We start from the raw sequence: 22,278 nt of genomic DNA, 5'->3' as shown, positions 1-22,278 counted from the left end.
CATCCCAGGGGGCTGTGCGCCTACCACTCAACCAGTTTTATTGGCTGCGTCGAATATGGCTTGAAGGAAAGCTCCATGGGCAGTGGAAGGGGCCATGGCTTTGCGATTTGCCTTGTGTCTCAGTCACTCCCCAAAGGGCAGGCGAAGCTGTCGCTTTCCCATGAGGCTTGGCCCTTGTGTCTGCTGATCCTCAGCACATTCCCGGTAGGCCTGGGAGCCACTCTTGGCATTGCCAGAAAAATCACGGAAAGGCAGCCCCGTGGGAACGGCCAGCGTCTCTGGGACATGGCTGTAAGAGTCTGAAGGAGGAATGCAGGAGGGCACAGGTGACTGTCCCGCAGCTATTGGTTTCATTTGGCCCCTGGCTCACTTCTCCCCCCACGGGGTATATTTTTAAAACTCGTGAACCTGTTATCACAAAGCCAGCCACACCTCCAGCTCTGCCTCAGTGCCTGGAATCCGATCATGCTGCCTCGGGCTGAGTCTAGAGCAGTTTTGCAAACCTCTTTGACCAGAGAACCTACGCCCTCTTTCCTAATGGAGCATCTCATGGCCCCCGTGTTCCAGGGGACACGCCTCGGGGAAGGACCCTGAACGATGACTTAGAAATGATCTTTGAATATGCAATGGATCAATTATTAAAAAACAGAACACCTACTAAAATCGTCCTAGAAAAGAGAAGAGCTAACACTGGGCGCTTATTACATGCCGGGCACTGTTCGAAGCACGTTATAAGGGTTTTGCGATTACTTCTCACAACACCCCATGTCAAGGAAAAGTTGCCATCCCCATTTTACAGAGGAAGAAATCAAGGCAGAGACCGTAGAAACTTTTCTAAGGCCATGAAGATGGTGAGAAGTGGAGCGGGCCTTTTGTCACCAGGTGCATGCCCACGGTCGGTGGGACTGAGAACCGGTCTCGGGCCCGGGCGCACATTAGTGTCACCTGGAGAGCTCTGAAACCACACGAAGCCCAGACACAACTCAGACCGATATAACCAGAATCTTTGCACGTGGGTCCCGGGGCATCGGTGCCTTTAAATGTTCCCCAGATTATTATAATGTGCAGCCAAAGTTGAGACTAGCAGGCTGGGGCGGGGATCTGCAAACTGTGGCCTATGGGCCAATTCCAACCCACTGGCTATTTTTGCGTAGCCTACAAGGTAAGAGAGGTTTTTTACATTTTTAAATGTGTTTTGGAAAATCCAGAAAAGAACAATGTGACATACAAAAATTATATGAAATTCAAATCTCAGTGTCCATAAATAGTTTTATCGGAATAGAGCCTAAAATAGTTAGCTGGCCCTTTATGGTAAAGTTTGCTGATCCCTGGGTTAGAGGAAACAGGCTTCTATATCAGCGGAAGAAATTTAAGATACATCTAAGGAAGAACTTCCTGCCAGAGAAGTTTGTTAAACACTGAGGGGACTTTGGGGCCCCTAACTCTGGAGTTAAGAGGATTCCATTCCCGCCCCCCTTTGCACATGCCAAATGGAGGTGGCTGGGCAAATAAATGGATAGGCGCTGAATTTGCAACCATAGAACTCTCCTGTGAGGCCCTTCAGCTTTGTCCTGACTTTGTTTCCCATTGCTGATGTCCAGGGCCATCTCACTGCTGCCCCTCCCCCCAGACATAAGCCATGCTGGGGTCCTGCCTGCAGCCGCGTCCTCGAGCTAGACCACAATCTCCCATCACACAGCATGGGCGTGGTATGCTCTCAAAAGGACAAAACTACCAGCAGATTTGATTTCCAAAGAGAAGGCTTTGATCTCTTTCGGGTCCCCTGCCCCGTCCCTACCCCCGAGATTCCCATGCCCATTGAACTTGAATAGGAAAAAAGAGCAAGCGTATTTGGTTTCTCCTAGATCTGTTCGCCTTCCTTGGTGCCAGACCCCTGACCCCAACTGATTTTCCCAAGGGAGTAAACAGCCCTGGAATCCTGTGGGCGTGGTCCCTCGCTCTGGCAGGTGTCTAGGCCGATGTCCAGGCGGGTGAGGAATTTGGATGGGGAAGGCGTTTGTCATTTGCAACCTGGTTTGCCCTGGACCAGAGGGTTGGGCAAGAGTGAGATGCCAGGGGAGGAGACTGAAGTGGCTCTCCTGGGGTGGCCCCTAGAGCCGGCTCTGCTGGGACAGACGTGATGGGTGGGCATCACAAGTCTGGCCTGTAGGGGGCCGTTAGCTTCAACAGCACCTCATCTCAGCAGTGCCCCGACTCCTCACTGGGCTCAGAAGTTGGGGGTGGGGGTCCTGACACAGTCTTCAGGGGGGCCTGGGAACCACTGAGGCAGAACAAAGGGGGTGCACATGGGCGATGTGTGTGTCTTTAGAGTCTATGCTTTCATGACATTCTCCAAGGGCATAAACTATAAAAGCCAAAGAAACCCTGGGGTGGAAGCTGTCAGCGCAACTCCAAAGTGCACGTCCCAGGGCCACAGGAATCTAAGGAACACGTCATATCTCAGAATGCCAGCTCCCAGGGGGCAGGGGCCCACGTGCCCAAATCATGGCTTACAAGCAAGGAGGAGCTTAATGCAGGTTTTGTTTTGTTTTAAAGATGATACCTTTTTCCAGGGGAGGAAGAGAGCAGTCAGCCATTGCAGCCTCTCCCCAGCGAAAGGAATACCAGGGAACATGTCACTGTCACTGAAAGCCTTAGAGAGCCTGGAGTAAGTCCTTGGCAGTGGAGGAGCAAGCTAGGGTGCTCTCAGTGGGGTCCAGGGACCCGCAGCATAAGCAGGCTCAGGGAGCCTGTTGGAACGGCAGAATCGACTGAATTGGAATCTGCGTTTTCACCAGACCCCTGGAGATTCGTACACAGGTTAAGGTTTGAGGCGCATTGATCTGGGACCCTAGACAAATCATATGACTCCACTGTGCCGTATTTTCTCTCCTGTAAGATGGAGACAGTGCTTACTTGAGGAGGTCATGTGACAGCTAAGTGGAATGAGGTATGCCACGCGTTTGGCACAGTGCCTGGTACATAGAGGTGTTCCGTATTCAGCTCCCGCCCTTGGGTTCCCTATGTCTCAGGGAGTTTCTGCTTCTTTTCCTCAAAAACCTTCATTTAGAAACTCGAAGCTGCTGCAGTGCTGCAGTCGGACAGTAGAGGGCACTCTCGACATTGCCATCGCGGAGCACCCGGGCATCCGGACGCGCAGGCCGCATGAATCCCGAGGGGCGGGTTGCTGGGTGCAGGTGAGCTGCCGCTTGGCCCCAGCGCAGGCGGTTCCCTAGCGTTCCCCGCCCGGGCTGCGTGTCCTGCCTCGGAGCCTCAGCCTCAGTCTTCCGGTCCCCCATTCGCTCTCCCACCGCTAGTTATAAACAAATTGCCGGCTCCTCCAAACCTGCCGCACTCAGGCCCCAGGCCAGCCGGGAGGCGCCTCCTGTGGGGCGCTAGACGTTGATGAAAGATCCCTGGTCGCCGTTGGCTGTCTCGGGCTCCACGCAGCGCCCCTTCCTCCGTGTGACCCTGCGGTTCCGGTGGAATTTCGCATAGCAGCGCAGCCCTGAGCGAAAGGAAGCAAGGGCGTCAGGGGTGCGACTGGCCGGTCCCCCTCCCCATCTTCCCCCCAACAACCTGCACCTTCTGGGACCCCTCACCCTGTCCCCATCACCCGCTTCTTTATTCTCCCCTACAACCAACCCAACCTCCACACAGCAGCCTCCATGAGGGGGAAGGATGAACAGATGGGGATGTTTAGGGCTATGACCTAGAGGTCAAGGACTGAGCTTTGGTCCCAACCCTGTTCCAAGCTCCCGGGACAGGGAGTGCCTCCTGCCCTCTCTGCACCTCCATCTCCTCCGTGAAATGGGGCCCCGCCTTGCACACAGGTACCAGAAGGCAGCTTCCCAGCATCGCCCAGCCCCACCACTACCTGCCTCCACCCTCGCTCACCTTTCGGCTCATCCTCCCCATCTCCATTCAGGCCCCCAATGGCCCTGTAGCCAGAGTGAGCTTTTAAACTCATGTGTCAGAGAGGACGTCACTCCCCAGCTTAAAATCTGCTTGCAACTTCCATTTACGAATCAAATAAGGCCGACAAGGTCCTGAGTGATTTTCCTGACCAGCTACTCCCACCTCCCCTGTGCCAACTTCCCTGAGGCCACTGCGTGCCAGGCCCACTCAACACGCCAGCCTTCTTCCTGCCTGAGGTCTTTGCTTCTGTTCTGCCTCTTGCCTGGGGCTCTCCTTTCCCAAGCCCCCATCTTCAGGGAGCTGGTTCCAATGTCTACTTCTGTCCATCTTTTCTGAAACAACTCCTGGCCTCATCAGACCTCAGAATTATTTTCTTTATTCTCCTCATTACTTTCTAAAGACATCTATTTATCTACTTATTGTCCGCTCAGGAGATGAGAACCCTAACTGGATATTAAATGACATTGAGAAGTTACTGTTCATTTTGGGTATTTTGTTTTTAGAGGAGTTCTTATCTTTTAGAGAGAGATACTGAACCATTCACACATGAAATTTCTTTAAACTCTCAGGAGTTGCTTCAAAATCACATCGGAATGGGAAAGTAGGCAGGGGAGAGAAGGCACAGACAGGCAGTGAGTCGGTAATTACTGAAGCCGGGAAATTATTCTGACTGCTATTCTCACTACTTAGTATGTGTTCGTAATTTTTCAAAGAAAAATTCCTCTCTTTTCTAGCTGTCTGCGTTTGAGCAGGTCACTTAACCTCTCTGTGCCTCGGCTTGCTGACACATAAAACGGGAATCATAATGGCGCCCTTCTCGGGATGGTTGTGAGGATCAAGGAGACAATGTGAGCAAAGCGCTGAGTGCTAAGCCTGGCACACCTGGGCACACCTGGGCACACCCGAGCTGGAGGGCACCTGCCACTCGAGGTGGAAGCGCAGAGGAGTTCGAGGTAGCCAGCCAAGTGCATCCTTCCCCAGGGCATGCTGGGAAGTCCACCCCCCAGCCCTGTTATCACACTTGCAATGCCTCCCCTGGGACAGCCCGAAAGCACCAGCCTTCTCAGGTTTCATCTTATTTAAAGTGATAGGCTCCTCTCTCCTCCCTTCTCCTGCCTCTTGATCTTGGGAAATCATGCCAGCTTGTATTTCAAGAGGTGAAAAAAAGCAAATTGTGAGACGATGCCAGGAATCAGGACTAAATGCGTTCACAGATTGGGAAGGCACTGAACGAAGCTGTTCTCGCTCAGGGCTTCAGCTCCCAAGGGATTCTCCCACCGCCTCCTTTCCCGCAGACCCCTCGGCCCACCCTCTGCAGGAAACCACATCCCCCACTCGGCACAGAACCAGCTTCAAGGAGGAAAGGAAGTTGTGTGGTCTAGGGGGCATGGGAGACCCCTGGGAGCCCTCACCTTCCACACACATGCAGTCGTCGAAGCATTTGTTGTTGAGGCCCCGGTTGTGGGGCGTGCAGAGATGCTCCCGCAGGTCGCAGCACGTCCCTGCCGACACAGCACACACACACGTGGTCAGCCGAGCTGCGTGGACCCTCCCCGCCGCACTCGGCATAGTCCCAAATGACAGAAGATCCATCATCTCTGTGGCAGGGCCGTGCCCTCGCGGGGTGGGCCATCTGGTGTGCGCGGCTCCCAGCCGGAACCACCGATGGATGTCATGGCCCAGGCCCCTGAGGGCCGGTGGCAGAGACCCCAGCCGCCCCAGATGGGTTACTGACTGATTATGGGAGGCGTGAGAGTGGTGTGGGATCACCCCCCAGGGAAGAGCGGGTGGAACAGCTGGGGGCTGCCAGGTGTGGAGTCGGCTTGGAGCCGGAGGGGCCTGAGGGATCTTCGACACCAACATCCTCTTTTGACAGATGGGGAAACTGAAGCTCCCCGCCCACCCCCCTCAAACGGTGAGATCGCCCAAGACTGGTCTAAGGCACGGCCTCGCTCACCAGGAAACCAGCTCTCAGAGTGACTGTCCAGCTGGCCCAAACTCCAGCCTTTTCTTTTTGCTCAGGGTGAAAACAGTGGTTCAGAAAGAAAACAGCCCGTCAGGGAGCTGGCGGCCGGCTTTATACAATGCCAAGTGCTAGTTCGGTTGCTGTTTCGTAGGATATTCTGGCCGCCAAATGAACAAGGGTGGCACCTTGAGAGTGGACCGCTCATATCTCCTTCTGGAAGGTGTTTACTGTCCAGCGGTGAGCAGAGCAGGTGGCTCTTGGCACCTTCACAAGGTCGCACCGAGCTCACATCACACTGTCCCAGAGCAGTCCCAGCCAGTGACTGGCTTGGTGGGGGACGGGGGCCTGGACATTCCTGCCCAGCTGGGCAGCCTCCAGCAGGCAGCCTTGGCTCTGGAGCGCCCCCCGCTGGGCTGGCTGGGACTGCACCACGGCTTTCCCCGCCCCTTCCCGCTTCCTCCCCGCTTATCATTCACAGGCCTAGCCCCGCCCCCAACCTCCGGCTCGTCCAACTTCACTTCCTATCTGCTTCCTGGAGGTTCGGACTGACCCAACCAGGGCCAGCGGGTTAGTCAAAACATCAGGCCCCTTGTTTTTAGACTATCCTGATGAGCGCGGCTGCTGAACTGGTGAGGATGTCGTTGAAAGCTGCACCAAAAAGCCCCACGGTGTCGTGATGGGCCAAGGACAGAATCGAGCCTGACCGGATTTTAGAAGGAAGTCGAGAGAGGGGTGACCCTGACTTAAGGCGGTTTGGGAACATGGTTAAGAACCAGGCCGACTAAGGCTTGAGATACTTCCTAGCTATGTGAGTGTGGCTGAGACAGCTTTTCTAAGGCTCGATTTTCTTTCCCAACAATCGGAGATGACAGTCTCTTTCTCTGGGTCGCCGTGAGGATCAAATAAAATTCAGCAGCAGCTCTCAGTGAACCGGTAGCTGCGCTTGCCATCACCGATCTATCCCTAAGGGTCACGGACCCGCAGGCAGGCCTTACATGCCTGGGAAGGTCCACCTCCCCCCTCCCCCCCAGGTCCCCCAGCACCGGGCCTTGATGACGATGCCGGTTCGGTACCTGGCAGGCAGTCTTGGTGATGGTCGCACGGCTCCCCTTCTGCTGGTGAGGTTTCGTTAGCATCGCTGGAGAGTTTACCCCGGCTTTTCTCTGGGGACAAGAAGATCTGTGATCAGCACCCAAGGCCCACAGAGTAGAAAGGTCAAGCACATGGACAGGGGTGTCGGAGTCCTCACCCCGCCACTCCCGCAGTGTGGCTCGGACGCTCTGCCTCGAGTTACCTCTTCTCTAAAATGGGATCAGCAGAGGTGCAGACCTAACTTTTTTTTTTTTAGGGTAAAATAAGTTGATACACAGAAGACGTCCAGCCGGGGTGCCCATTCCAGGGCGGACACCATGGCCTGCCCCACCCCACGTAGGTCGGGCTGGGGCAAGCGGGGTGGACGTACCTTTCTTTTTTGCAGAGGGCCAGACCTCAGGTTTTAAGTCCTCATAATCGGTCCAGTCAAACAAGGCCATGTCCAGCGTGGGCATCACGTCTCCGTCGGGCCTGGGCCGAGCCTGCAGGAGGTGCAGGAATGTGGGGCTCCAGGGTCAGAGGCGAAGGAGGGGCTCCCCAGAGGCCAGTTCGCCCTCCGCTAGAATCCCAGCCCCAGGACACTGAGGTGGCCACCTGAGGGTCCTGCTCCAGCAGCCACTTGGGGAATGTTCTCACTGTGCAGCCACCAGCTCAGCAGGATGGTGCCTGCAGGCAAGCGATGCAGGCAGAGGAGTGGTCCCTAGGCCATCGTGCCTGCTCGGGGCGTCTACACCCAGCCGGAGGGAGGGAGTTAGATGAAGCCGGTTGCTTCCATTCCCCTTCTCCCCCCTGCACCAGTTGTCGGCTCTCTGAAGCTCTCTGAGGCACCACTGAGGCCATGGCCGTGGCTCGGTTCCATGCACGGCCCCGGCCAGTCGTCCTGGGGCTCGATCTGCCCACAGTGGGCAACGAAGGCAACTTCTGGGGCTGGGCGCTCAACAGATGGCCTTTAGGGGCCTGCGACGGCTGGATAAACACGCGTTCCTTGGGGATGGTCAATAGCTTTTATCAGACCCTCAGAGGGTGCAAGACCCGTAAGAGAATAAGAAAGATGTACTGCTAAAAAATTTTTTCCTTCTATATATATATTTATTCATCATTTTAAATGATATTATTGTTGAAACGATTTCAAAGCTTCACCTACTTGCCTGCTCGCTCCATCTATTTTAAAGGTCTGAAGCAGACGTTAAGTGTTAACTCATGCTTGTTAATTACTGGCCGTGGGGACGTGGATTTTTACATCATTATTATTCTCTGTGCTTTTCGGTATGTATAAAATTCTCCCCCAAGGGCTTTGCTCTTCTCAGCGCAGATACCAGTGTGCTGAGCTGGCACCGGCCTCCTCGGCTGTCCCTAGAGTGAGCCCCCAGGACCTCCTTCTCCTGGATGGTGGCAGTCCTTCCGGGATGGAGGGCCCACCAGGCTGTAGCTGGGCTGACGGGCATCAGGGGACCTGGTTTCCGGTCAACCCCAATTCCCTCCCACCCCTGTGCCTCACGATGTGGTCTCAGGGACTCTTCCAGCTCCAAGGCCGTTCTGAGGCTTCTTACCTGGGGCCACAGGGATGTGACAGGCAGGATCAGGGACTCTTCCGTGGCAGGTGCTGCCTCGAAGGTGGTTAGGTAGAGAATGGTGGGGGCCAGGCTCGTGGAGGACTCCTCCATTGTGGTGTCCAGAGCCTGGTCTTCAGTGAGCTCCACTTTCTTCATCAGGGAGCTGGGACCTCGGACCAAGGCTCGGCCTGCGACACGGAGCAGGAAACACAGGCTTTATCTGTTTGTCACCTCATATGGGCCCAAAGCAGAACCCTTACTTCCTCCTGCAAACGAGGGGGTGAAGAGGGGGTGGTAGGGACCATGTGATGAGCCGGTGGCTCAGCAAACACCCTGTTGCCCACCCTGTCGGGGAGGTGGAAATGGGGTCTGAGTGGGAGGACTGTCTTGGATGAACTTGCGGTGTTGCTGGGGAGACCGCCCAAGAATTCTTCCTCTAAAGAAACATTCCAGCAAGTCCAAGTTTGGATTAGCTGGGTGCAGCCGGGGGTGTAAGTGCAGCAAATGCGAACAAATAAGATTAACTATGGAAGGCTTCCCGGAGGAGGTAGGGTTTGAGTAGCAGGGCAGCGTGATGAGGCTGAGAGGCGTTGCAGGGGGAGACCCGAAGCTCGTGATGCACGAGTGCTTCTACGTGGCGAGAATCATGGCCCTGTTTATCGAGCTCCGCTGTGTCTGAGGACCCTGTCGAAGGCCTGCACTGAGTGCTTCACCAGCATTATTTCACTTCAGCTTTGCGGGAGCTCGGGGAGGTGGTACTTGTAGCCTCATCCACAAGAGAGGCAACCGAAGCACAGAGAGGTTAGGCGACTTGCCCGAGGGTACACAGCTAGAGAACACTGAAGTCCGAATTCCAACCCAGGTCCACCTGAGCGCAAAGTTAATCACTGATGCCGCCTTCCAAGACACATGGGCGTGAGGCAGGGTGAGTGTGACGAGGCAGGGTTGGGGCGGTCGGGAACAAAGCGGCCTGGAGTGAAGCCCAGGCTCTCTTTGCCTCTTTTTCTCAGGCCGGCTCTGACTTTCAGGTTGGCTGGGTCAGTTGGGGTCACCTCACCCTCCAGAATAGAATCCACTCCATTCATTTTCTAGGCTTCACAGCCAGTCAGCAGGGCTGGGCCTGGTGTCCAGAACTCGGATGTCCCCTCCTCCCCTTACCCACTCTCTTGAGAGGGACCCGTTGGTCCACCGGGGCTGGGGGCCGGAGCTGGGCTGAGTCTTTGCCCCATGCGTGCCCTCTGGCTAGTCCTCAAGGATGTCGGCATCCCCTCCCCAACCTGACCTACGACCTCCACCAATGGGAGGCTGAGAGTCTAAGTCGACCCCCTTGCCCCACCTGCCGGCTGTGTTCTGCCACTTGGAGGGTCCCGGCAGGCCTGGCAGGGAGGCAAGCCCTAGCTTGCCGGGGAGAGGGGGCTGAGGCTCCACCACTGTCCTGCAGGAACCCCTGTCCCATCCATGGTTTTAGCACTAGACCTGCCCCTAGAGGCAGCCTTGTCACATGAAGAGATTTGGAAGCTGCCAAGGTTGCCTCTGCTCATGTGGGCTGGAGGCCAGGTGAGTCTGGGGAGGAGCTGGCTGGGGGCAGCTGCTGGGACAAGTTTGTTCAGAGACTGGGCAGAGAGAGGAGGAGGCTGAGTCCACTGGGAGGCGAGATGCTCATGGCGATTCTGGAATGTGGAGGAAACGTAACAGAAGGCGAGGAGGCCTGTGGCGGTTAGAGAGCACCCCAGGAACCGAGCAGGGCAGAGGCGGGGGGCGGGGGGGCGGGGATGTGACACCTCTCCTGGAACTTCCGTGTCCAGGTTTAGCATCAAGAGAAAGCTGAGAATCAACTAGTGACAGCTCCTCATCCTCCCTGCCACTGCCAGGCACCATTCTAAGCTCGCTCGTGTCAACTTGTCTCCGAATCTACCCTCACTTTGCAGAGGGAGACACTGAGGCACGGGAAGGCGACTCGCCCAGGGCCACGTAGCTAGCAGGTGGTGGAAGTGGGGTCTGAACCGGGGCAGATCCGGCTTCAGAGCCTCAGCTCCCGGCCCCGGCTCCACGCCTGCGGCTGCTGCGCTTGGCGAGCCCGCGCCTGGCCCGGCACTGCTCAGGAGTCACAGCGGATGGCTGCAGCTCGGATGCAAAGCAGAGCGTCCGGACCTGGGAGGCTCATCCGCTGATCAGACTGAGCTGCTATCGCCACACACCCCTCTCCTCCCCCCACGCTCCGCTCCCAGGCCTCCCCCGGCCTCCTCTCCTCCCACCCTCTGAGTTCGGTGACACGCTTCCTCTCCCCTGGGTGTCCACTGCCTGCCCCTTCCTTCTGGGAACTCACACCACAGGGCCCCGGCCCCTCCCAGGCCTCCAGCCACCTCTGTGCAGTTTCGACCGCTCCCTGCGCCTCTTGTGCGCCCTGCCATGTTTCTTCGCCCTCTCTGACCCTGGAGACCGGTGCTCCTTCCCAGGGGAGGGCAGTGCCAGCCCCAGGAACAGGCTCTTGTCCTGCAGCAGCAGGCCCGCGGGACTCTTCCCAGGCAGCGGTGCCCCAGCCCCTGGCAGCCTGGAGGCCTGCCTTGTGGAGGTGGCCGCAGCGCCATCCTGGGCCCAGCCAGGCATGCCAGGACCCTGCTCCTTCTGGCCCAGGCCCCGCCGGCGGTGGTGGCCGGCCTGAGGCGCCCGCAGTGCCGGGCCTGGGAGGCTGATGTGATTCTCGGGAAGGTTCCAAGCAGAGGTTCTGGGTCCCAGGGAGCCTGCCAGGCTCAGCTCCAGCAGCAGCAGGAGAGCAAGGAACAGCATGGGGGCGGCGTGGGGGGCGGTGCGGGCCGGGGGCTCCTCCCTGCAAGAAAAGCAGCCCGTGAGGCGCTAGCTTGGCAGCTTCCCTCCGCTCCCCCGCTCCCAAGCCCCTCCACTCACGTGATCACAGCCCAGTGTTTCACGACAGGGATGGAGGGGGGCTTTGCCCTCCAGGGGACATGTGACAATGTCTGGAGACACTTGTGGTTGTCAAAACTGGGCAGTGCTACTGGCTCAGCCTGGTGGAGGCCAGGGATGCTGCTAGACACCCCTCAGTGCAGAGAGCAGCTCCCCACGACAGACTCCCGGGAAAGACACACGCGGCTGAGGCTGCGAGCTCCCGGTTGAAATACTGCAAGCAGCATCCAGGTTTCAGATTAGTCCAGAATCCCTCTGTCTGCATAAACCTCTGCCCTTTGCCGAGTCCCCTAGAAAGAGCTGAGTCCCTCCGAGCTCCGAAATAGGCCTCTAGTCCCCAAACTTGACCCAGAGCCTCAATTCCAACAAACGGAATCATAGCATTTGAGCACGTGCCATAGGCAGGAGCCGTGTTCAGCGCTTTCCGCGAATTCATATCACTTAGTGAGTAGGAGTGGCTCCTACCATTTTCTGAAGGAGAAGTTAAGGCTCAGAGAGGGTAAGTCACAGCCATGAAGCGGCACTTACGTGCTCCGGACCCACGCGGCTGTCCCGAGACAGCTCGATTCTGTCCTCACTCCTTTCCTTTCCTCTGAGGTCTGAGCAAGTTTTGACAAAGCACTGTCCCTGCTGGGCGGAAGGACTCCGGAGGCTCGACTGACCCTGCAGGGTGGGGTGAGCTGACAGCCCCCCATTCCCCACTGGAAGGAGGGCCTCCCCAGGGGACCACTGCTCTCCCCGAGGACCTCGGGGCTAAGGCTCATGAGGTCTATACAGGGCTGGGGGAGGGTGGGGGCATCTGCCAGGCTCGAGAGACCACCCCCTGCGGCCCCTCCCGCCCCCACCTGTCTCATGGCATCCAGACAAGTAAGTAAGTTCGGCACCAGGTTAGCCGGGCTGAGTGAATTTCTACGGACTCCCAGGGCCTCCCGAGTACTCCATCGGGCTCACGAAGGTGCTCACACCACCACTTGCCTGTGATCTATGGCCACGGACTTGCCCAGGGCTGCGGACAGGGTGGTGGGCTCGTGCTGGCCCCTGCACGTCTCCCTCCAGCCCCCTCAGTGCCTGCAGCTCCCACACTGGCCATGCCGCCCCAGGTGCACCTTTAGCCAGCCCTGACTGAGGGGCCCTTCACGTGGGCAGGGACGTGGGGCGGGGGGGAGTGGGGGTGGGCTCAGAGCTGGGCAAGGCTGATCCACTTGGAGAGGGCTGTGGGGGGGGTGCAAAGGGAGGGAAACAGCTTCTGCCCGCCGCGCCCGGTCCCCGGCTGCCCGCTACCCCGCTCTCTCATCATCCGGCCTGACGCTTCCTGGTCCCCTGGGAGCGGCGCCCTGGCCTCCACCGCCCTCCATTCTGCTCTGGGCGGGGAGAAAGAGGCTGTCTGTCCCACGGCTTCCCGTGTGGTCCCGTGTCCCGGGAGCCGCCTGCATATCCTGGGGCAGCCTCAGTGAGCCTCGGTGTGGGACCCTGGGGTGCGCTTGCTGGGACAGCCCCCCGTCTTATCGCACATCCTTCCATCCCCAAGATGTCAGCTCTGCAGCCCCGGCCTGCGTTCAAGTTCCCCTCACGGGCGGCGGGAGGCTTTGCCCCTGCAGCGTCACCTCCGGCCTTTCCATAATGAGGACTCTGGAGGCTGAGGCTCATGCCGCCGGGGGAGGAGAGGCTGTGTTTTAAAGCGCCGTCAGGAAAGCATTGCACCCCTCCCAGGGGCCCCGCAATCTCTGTCTCCAGGCCTGAGGCAGATGCTGGCTCGTCTGCGGACTGGCATTTACCAGACTTCACCCTCCACTTCCTGTGATGGAGAAATGCTTTGACCTATGTCGATGGTGCCCCGGACCCAGCCTGCCCTTCAGTCTCGCAGGGGAAGTGACAGCCTGGGAGAAGGCCACAGGGCACCCCCATCAACCGGGACCCCATGAGGCATCAACCAGTGAATGCATTCCCAGTCTTAGGGTGGGGAGGAGCAAGGCAGGACACCTAAATAGTGCAGGTGAGAGACCAGAGGGCTGGGCCGGCCCACGGCGTGCACGGGCGGCTCGCTGTCCCTGCGGACACGCGCGAGCCGGCCTCTGAGCTCGGCGACCGACCTGGGCACTGGTCTGAGAGGACAGCTTCTCCCCTGCAGAGCCAGGAAATGCAGCAGAGCACGATACCGCTTTGCATCACGACCCTTCCCGAACTTGCCATCTCTCTCCTGCTGAAGTCCTGTTGCCAAGATGCTGCCAATGGCTGTGGATCCATTCATTGTACCCAGGACCCCAATTTCAGGGCCATCTTTGTTCCTTCCCACCCTTTGCACCCTATGAATCATGCATACAGCCCGTGTGGGGCAGGGGAGGGTGGATTTCGGGGTGCCGTGCTGGTGCACCTGTGGGGGGCCATCGCTCTCCCCAGACCCTCTCAGCACCATCCGGCCGCCAGACCCGGCCCGTACCGCTGCCAGGTCACTCTGATCATGACCGTCTCCTGCTCAGAGCTGTCCGTGGCTTTGCCTTTCCTTTGAACCACGGACTCCTCACTTGGGCACTTAAGCACTTGCATAGCGTGGCCCCAGCCTAACGATGCAGCCCTGACTTCGACTTCCCACTTCACGGCCAGCACAGACCATTCCCTGGGCCCAGACACGCTCCATCACTCCTGTTTCAATTCTCCGTTAGCCTGTTCCCTCTGCCGGGAAAACCTCTGCTCTCCACTCCCATGTCTCTCTGTCCAAATCCTTCCCGTCCTCGGGCCCCACACCAAATGTCCCCTCCTCCAGGAAGCCTTGTTCAGTCCCCCGGTGAGATGCGCTCCCCTCTCCACGCTCCCACACAGCTCTGCCCAGCTCTTGACGACCTCACGTGCCATTTCGTGCTGGGCAATCAGCCTTTCTTAAAGCCCCTGACTAGACAGGAAGACCGTAGGGGGCTCTATCCTCTTTCCCACAGTTCCTTCTGCTCCTATCAGATCGACAGGACCCTGCAAATAACAGGCACTGGTAACTACGGACTGGGATGGAAACGGATGGAGCAGAATTGGACTGACACCTGAGCAGAAGTTCATAAATATATTCTCAGGGCGTGTGGGGTGGGGGAGGGGAGGATGACAGCGCACTGGAGTGAGCCCTGGGGGGCCTGGCACCGCTTTGCCCTGACGACTGCCCGAAGCTCCCCCTCCAAGCCCATAAGGCTTGCACACAGACCCTGGCACAGCCCAGCAGTCAAGATGCCAGCCTGGCAAAGAGCCATTCAGGAAATGCGGGCTGCTACAGAAGCTGTGCCAAGCATCCACAGTGACGAGGGATGGCAACCCATTTCTGTGGCCCTGAAAGCCAGTTGGAGGCTGCGTTACAGAGCGCCAGGCGTCCGGGCGAAAAGGGGCAGCAGGCGCCCCAACACCCCCAGCTCCCGCAGGCAGTCGTGGATGGCTCTGCCTGTAGCTTACTCACAAAACCTGATCCCCCCACCCTGTAGATAGGGGAAAATCGAAGGCTTGGATTGTCCCCACAAGAGTTGTTGAGGGACATCGAGACCACCCACAAACCAGAGAGGGCGCTCTCACAACCGAAGTCCGACAGCGACTCATTAGAAGCAAAGCAAAACAAAAGCATTTTTATAGGAGGAGGCGCCACTCCCTAAGCAGCCCCCGAAGCTGGGGCTCTCACTCCTTCATTGCTCATTCCATTCACCTCTTCTCCAGCCTCGTCAACTGCCCTGCAGCACAGGTCATGTTCCACATTTATAAAATGAGGAAACTGAGGCCCTGGGAAGGTGAACCACAAGTCCAAGGTGACAAAACTGGGGGGTGGCAAAGCCCCACCTCTGTGCCTGGGTCTCTGCACCAGCGCACAGGGGACAGACAGCCCTAGCTCTCCACCACCCGCGCACTGAGCTGCACCAGGGATCACCTGCCTCCCCCACGTAATCTCCTGTCACTGCTGTGAGTACAGGCAGGACCCAGCAGCGGGGCCCGAGGCGCTGGCAGCTGGGAAGGGGAACCTGACACAGGAGGGGGAAAGGGGCTTATCTCATGGCCTTATGCTGTCCCCACACTGTACAGGGTTGAGCTGCAGAGCTGTCTCCGTCCAGAAGGCTGCCAGGAAGCAGCATCACATGCAAATGAAGGCAATTAATCCAGCCTGGAGCCTGCTTGGATTCCTGAGACTTGCATTCCTGGGGGGGCCAGGAGACTAGGGGAACTCCTGTTCCACTGGCCTGGCAGACAGCTGTGGAGCTGGGCTGCCACCAGGCGATCCGGGACAGCTGTAGGTCCTGCTCCCTGCCTTGCCTACCAGCTCACGGGGTGCACGGTGGGTCGGGTAGGGGGACACGGGAAGTGGCTAGTGGGGTGGCAGTACGGCTGGCTGGGAGGGGTCCGGGGGGAATCCTGTGCCAGGGACGTCAGTGACGCTGATTAAGGTGCTCAGTCCAGCCTGTGAGCCAGACAACCACCCACTGGGAGAACTTGGCCCATCGATCGCCCTCCCTGACCCTGGGCCTCCCCCTCATGTGTGAAAGGGACAGATTGGAGCCACAGCATTTGGGACAGATGTTTCAGGTGTGTCTAAGCATTTGATTCTAAACATGCTTCTAAAAAATATATTTTGAACTGTTTTCAAAACTGTAGTAAAAGCAGGACACTCTCCTCGTTCTCTACCCAATTTTGCTGTGGGCACAGCCCCATCCTAACTTAGGCTTCTCCCGGGTCACTGAAGAGTGTTCCAGGGACACAAGGCAAGCAGTTTACAAGAACTGCTGCCACCTGCAACTACTTGTTTACATGCTCCGGGGTATTCTGGACACGAATGACCAAAGCCAGTTAGAGGTTCAGTCTCATGTCGACAAGTGCAACCGACATCCATCGCATGCTTTCAGATCATTGAGGACAGTTTTTTCCTTCACCGATTCACTTTAAAATAAGGCAATATTGCGAATTGGGGGCTTAACCGTCATCACACAGCACCTCGGGGTAGGAGAAGCGGAAGAGTCTGATCGTAAGTGGGACTTGGAGAAAATTTTGATTCGGGGGAGAAATTATTGGTGCTGGCATTGAGGCTACACTGCCTTTCTCGGCTTTGTGTATGGAATTATGGGTAAGATCTCATGGGAAATGATGTGCACTGCTCAAAAAGAACAAAAAATGGGGGAGGAGAGCAGGGGGAGAGGACCACCGGATCATCGGGGTAGATGGCTCAAGGGCCCTGTCTGCCAGGGGAGGCTGGGAAATCCTGGTGCACAGGGACAAGACTCCTCTATCTGTGTCTCCAAATGACAGCACCCTGTGGGGAGGAATGACAGATACTATCCTGCAGGACCTGGAGTGAGTCCCCAGGGGCTCGCATATGTATCGAGGCAGCACGAATTCAGAGGACGCATTCATGAATGTTCAAAGATAAAACACAACGCATGGTAACCCCTGCCTCCGGGGCCAGTGCCCCGCACCCCGCCATCCCCTGATTTTGAAAGCTCTATGCCTTGCTCTCCATCCATCTTTCTAACTGTGCCTGACGCTCAGGCACAGGTGGGACCCTAAGCTGCCGGGCTGCTGAAATCAGCACCATGAGACCAGCACGGGGTCTTCTGGGGGAGGCGGGAGCTCTTCTTTCTTTCAAAGGATCTTCAGAAAGGGATGCAGGGCGCTGGGGAGGGGGTGCGGGGCTGGGCAGGGAGGCGTCCTAATTCCTGCCACTTCTCTGGCCGCAGCTCTGATCTTGAAACGACCCTTCCCATGGACACACCCTAACCCTCTTTGGCTCAGAAGACACTTGCAGGCAGTCCCCCTCTGCTAAACGTGGGCAGGAAGGGACCTCCGACTCCAGAGAGTCCAGGAGACATTTTCAAGGAGATCTTGCTCCTTTCAGAGAATCCATCTGGGGAAAAACATGCCGAACTCAGCCTAACGCTGCAGCAGCCTCCTGAGGCCCAGGTTCGGAAATGGGCCTGGGCTTTCTTGGGCTGCCAGGCACAGCTGGTCACCTCACGGAGGGACCGAGGGCGCTAAGGGCTGAATTCTGTCCTTCGGAGCAGCAGCCTGAGGCAGGACCGGCCTCCGTATGGGCGCCTCTTCACTACAAAACTCTGTGCCAGGTCCCTGTGGGTTTTGGGTAGTGACACAGCCTCCTACGTTGCTCTTCTGCCTCAGCCCCTGCTTTCGCCAAAATATTGTCCCCTTCACAGTCAGAAGATTAAATCTCTCCAGCTTTAAACTCTTCGGTGGACACGTCTACAGTGCACCCAGCAGACAAGACAAGCAGCTCCTTAATATGAGAAGGACTCTCCACGCTCAGCCCTCCTCTCTGCCAGCCTCGGGGACCTGGGGGCAGCGGCTGCACGCCCAGACTCCAGTGCGCGGGACGGAGGTCGTCAGGGCAGGAATCGCCTCTGATGCTGTGTCCCCACGCTTCCGTGAAGACGTTACAGATGCTCTGACTCGGAACTGACATGACGAACTCTTTTCCTCTGGCTCCTTCTCATCACCCGACTGGACACTTCCTGGAATGGCTGGAATTAGGGAATGAAGGTGGCCGTCCCCAGGCCCTTTATCTGCTTTTAGAATAGAAGGGCCACCCCACAAAACTGGATTTCCAGTCGTGGAATCTTAGAGCTCCTGACACCCTGGGAGTAGATTCCTGTCTTTTTTTTAGAGGAAGACAGCTGACTCCCACAGGGCTGAAAAATGGGTTCCGATTCTGCGTGTGCCATCAAAATATTTGCACACGGGATGAGAGTGGCAGATAGGCAGGTGGATCCCAAACTCCTGGGCTGGGCTCTTCTTCCCAAAGCAGATTGGGACATGTTTTGCCCCTGGGACCTCTCCCATAATCCCTTGCACCATCACACCTCTCCACGAGTCATAATTCCTTATCTGTGAAAGACTGGGATTCTTAACCTGTCCTGAGATTTCACTATTTATTAAGTCAGTGCTTCTGCCAGCTTCGTGTGTGGTTCCAGGTAAGGACGGCACCCAGGCGGTGCAGGTGGGGTGGAAGCCAGAGAAGGTGAGCTCACTGGTGGGTGGGCGGGACCCGAAGCAGCTGACCTGGGACGTGCTCATTGGCAGCTGGTCTTGAGTGTCTTGAGCTCGGCCCTACCTGTCTACCTGCCTCCCCGAGATTCTGCGCTCGCCAAAGTGTCCTGTCCAATAGGAAGGGGTCTGTCAGCAGCCCCTGGGCCTTAGAACATCCAGAGCCACACCTACCCCTCCACAGGCCGTTGTGCCAACCTGGCCTGGCACAGAGGCTGCCTCCTGACCTGCGGAGCACCAGGTACTTCTTTGCAATGGAGACTGCGGGGGAGAGTGACACCAGGTGGTCACCACTTGCTGAGCCCCTCCAGGTGCAGGACCTGGATGCCATGCACAGGAACCTGCTCCAGTCTGAAGTGGGGACAGGATCCTGCTCCCGCGCATTGCCAGGCTGATTGAGGACAACAGCCCTGGCCTCGGGTAGTTTCCAGTGTGACAGGGGAGATCCAGGTCTTGCCTTGGAGGACTCCTAAATGGATAAAACACAGCTCCTGCCCTCACGATACTCACGGTCTAAGCAAGAAAGTCAAGCCCTGCCCCAGGAAGCCTCCAGTCTAAAGGAGAGACACGCTCTGATAGGAGAGACCTTGGAAGTTCCCAGATCATGGGGAAAACATATTCTTTGCCGAGGGAGCTTCTACTCTCTGGGCAGAGACACAGTCCCTGCCCTCCAGGGGTCCCTACTCTGACCTGGCAGAGAGGCCACAGGTCTAATGATGCACTGAGGTAGGCATATGTCACACAGATGTCAATCAAAACCAATTGAGCTGAGCCATGGGAGAGTCCCACTGAGCAGAGTGGGACCAGCTGTATGACCTTGGGCAAGTTATCTAACCTCTCTGACCCTCGAGGTCCTCTCCCATAAAATGCTGGTGGATGCGAGGATGAGGGGAGGTAAAGCTATATGAAGTTAGTGGTACCCAGTAAGGGTGCAAGAAACAGCAACTGTTGTTATTTTGGGGAGGGGAAAGGGTGGGAGTCAGGGGCGGGAGGCTCCCGGAAGCATCTGTGTATCCGCGTGGGCAGAGGGGCAGGCGCAGGTGGCCACGTCCTCAGTCCTCGGTGGGGTGATCGATGGCTTCCATGGGGCGGGGCAGGGCAGGCCCGGGCCAGCCTGGACGGGACCATTGTCTTGGCGAATGAGGGTTGGCTTCCCAGCAGGGGCGGCCCCATCTGCTTTCCTTGTTGCCAACAGCAGCCTCGGGAATTCCCACCCCCCACAAAGCCTCACGGAACCTGCGTAGGGATGTTGTCGTTGTCGGTGGTGGTGGTGGTGGTGGTGTGGGGGTGCTCCTCAGAGGCCCCAACCACCCCCGGCTCCTGAGCCCGAGTCCCACCTCCTGCTGCGTTACAGATCCTCGCTCTCCTCCTCCTCTTCTTCTCCTAGGCAAACCTCTCGCCTCCCCCGCCCCCATTCCCCAAACTTCTTATCTTGGTGCCTAGACAATGTGACATCGCTTGCTGTTTGCTCAGACCCATCACTTCATCATCAGGTGACAAAATGCCTGCTGTCAGCTCTGGCGGAGGCCAGCGTGGAGTGGGAGGCGCCTGGAGTCAGAAGAGCCCGGATGTGAATCCTGGCTCCAGCGCTTAATAGCTGTGTGACCCTGAGCAAGTCCATGAACCTCTCTGGGCTTCAGCCCCACATCTGAAACATGAGTATGTTTGTTTCAGTATCATGTATCGGGCATTTACTAAGCTAGGCCTAGAGCTTCATATGATCTAATTTAGCCCTCTGAGGTGAACAATATTTTTCAGATAATAGTAGCAAAAATGGCTCAACATCAGGATAAAGACTCCAGGGATTTGCCCAAGGTTACGCAGTAGAGTAAGTGGTAGAACTGGAATTTGCACCCATGGCCGTCTGACTGCAACTCATGCTACACTCAGTGACCAGTCCCAGTGCAGATGTTGTGACTGTCAGGGATGACACATGCTGGGGGCCTGAACTCGGAGCCAGGCGCAAAAAGGGCCCCAGAAACTTGTGGGTTCTACAATTCGTTCAACGCTGCTCTTGATTCAAGCGGGGGCCTCATCCCTTATACCCTCACACCAATGACAGGGCGACCAATGACAGGCCGTGATGCTGCAGTGTGTGGTGTTGCTTAGGCTGGGACCTGGCTGGACGATGAACAGGGCCTCTAGTGGCAATGATTTTGCCTCCCACTCAGAGGCCGGTCTCCACTGGGCACAGAGGCCCACTCGAGAGGAAGGGCTTGGATAGGACAAGCGGAGGGCCTGGAGCAGCAAGAGAAGCAGGTCTCCTAAAACGGGGGAATAGGGATGCTTGTATGATGCCCTCCTTGGGTACCTGCGGGGAGCTTCTGTTCTTCCCAGGCTGCGGAGTCACAGAAGCCAGGGTACGAATCCCAGCTCTACCATAGTCCTGATTGAGACAAGTGAAGGAACTCACTCCCGGTCACATAGCTGCTAAGTGATCAGCTGGGACTCAAACCCACTCTGCCAGACTGCGGCCGTCACATCCCTGTCCGGTCTGTTTCCTTTGCTTGAATCAGGCATAGAAATCATCCTCATCTTCCAGAGGGACACAGAGCCCCCAGGTAGCTTGCTCCCCTCCGACCATTCTGGCCTTTGCTCCAGGGTTAACTCTGCCCCTGGCCTGGCCAACAGGACCCAGTGGCACCCAGGGATAACCTGTGGCTTGCAAATTTTACTTTAGTCCTGTCTCCTTAACCAAAGAGTCCATTTGAAAGAACAAGTATGCACAGGACACCTGTGGTCAGGCACTGGGACCACAAAGGCAACAAGACCCAGCCCCACCCAAGGATGTGCAGACATGGAGACAGGGAGGCCGGGTGAACAGGAGGGCTTCCCACGGGAGAGGACGTCTGACCTTGGCCTGCAAGCATGGGCAGCCTTCCACTGAACACAGGGCAGGGGGGACGCTTCAGGTGGAGACAAGAGCCCTACAAAAGGTCAGAGGGAGTCAAGGCCTGGCGATGATTAGCCCTTCATCGTGGCCGAAACCCCAGACGAGGATGGAGGTGTGGCGGGAGGCAGGAGAGTAGTTAATTCAGTGACAACAGGGAGCCATGGAGGACTTAGGACTTGAGAGAGGGGTGGAATGGTGCGGGAGGCAGAGAAGGTGCCATCATTTTCATTGATGAGGGGCAAGAAGGCTCTGAGCGGGATTCCTAGGGGTCACAGGGGTGATCGGCTGGCTTTCCTGAGAACAGCTGTGGCCTGAGAGGGCGGAAGGCCCTGGGTTTCGAGTTGGGTCTGTCTCCAGGCAGGATCATGAGCAGGAGGCTGAATGGGGTGTGTGTGTGTCCCCGGTCCCATTCTTGCCTGTCTAAAGAGGAAGGCTCTAGGTGCCAGCTCTGGCCGAAAACAAAAACTCAGCCAGGAGGACCCGGAACTCGCCGGCTGGGAGAAGGCTCCACTTTTCTGTAGTGGCCTCGTTAAGCCGCTTCGCCCACATCACTCCTGGGATGGTGTGTCACCTGTTATTGTGACATAAACGATGGTCAGGGGGTTTGGGTGATTACACAGCCCGCCCAGGGTCCGGCAAGATGATCCTCCCCACCCCCTGGAAGGAGAGGAAATGACTTGTGAGCTAGTGCCACTAAAAAAAAAAAAAAAAAAAAAAAAAAATCAGTGCAAGACTGAGGTTTGCAACTGGGGATGAGTCATCTGGACGGCTCCCGATAAATGACCAGCTGTGGGCAAATGTCCATAGCCACATCGATCTCATTTTGAAAGCCAAGACCCATTTCGCCCTAATTTGTAAACTCTGATTTTAGGACAAGCAGAGGGACAGGGAGAGAAAGAAGGATGCCTGAAAGAATGCAAATGCCCGTG

At 57.1% G+C, this 22,278-nt stretch overlaps 1 protein-coding gene across 1 annotated transcript in view; it reads right to left on the bottom strand.

Annotated features, from left to right (window-relative positions):
* Window positions 1–2,821: 2,821 nt before the first annotated feature.
* The window catches only part of DRAXIN (dorsal inhibitory axon guidance protein), a 28,055-nt gene continuing 8,598 nt past the window's right edge, over window positions 2,822–22,278 (bottom strand). Inside the window, exons 4-10 of the mRNA XM_036236733.1 lie at window positions 19,794–19,796; window positions 10,893–11,352; window positions 8,527–8,717; window positions 7,347–7,458; window positions 6,958–7,047; window positions 5,331–5,420; window positions 2,822–3,508 (exon numbers count right to left, since the gene is read on the bottom strand). Coding sequence (XP_036092626.1) covers window positions 3,396–3,508; window positions 5,331–5,420; window positions 6,958–7,047; window positions 7,347–7,458; window positions 8,527–8,717; window positions 10,893–11,352; window positions 19,794–19,796 — 1,059 coding nt within the window. The 3' untranslated portion in view covers window positions 2,822–3,395. The remainder of the gene's footprint in view (window positions 3,509–5,330; window positions 5,421–6,957; window positions 7,048–7,346; window positions 7,459–8,526; window positions 8,718–10,892; window positions 11,353–19,793; window positions 19,797–22,278) is intronic.

The sequence above is a fragment of the Rousettus aegyptiacus genome, unplaced genomic scaffold (genome assembly GCF_014176215.1).
Source record: "Rousettus aegyptiacus isolate mRouAeg1 unplaced genomic scaffold, mRouAeg1.p scaffold_m13_p_1, whole genome shotgun sequence".
NCBI classification, from domain to species: domain Eukaryota; kingdom Metazoa; phylum Chordata; class Mammalia; order Chiroptera; family Pteropodidae; genus Rousettus; species Rousettus aegyptiacus.
The sequence above is the reverse complement of the archived record's forward strand: the minus strand, read 5'-3'. Positions and strand labels throughout refer to the sequence as shown.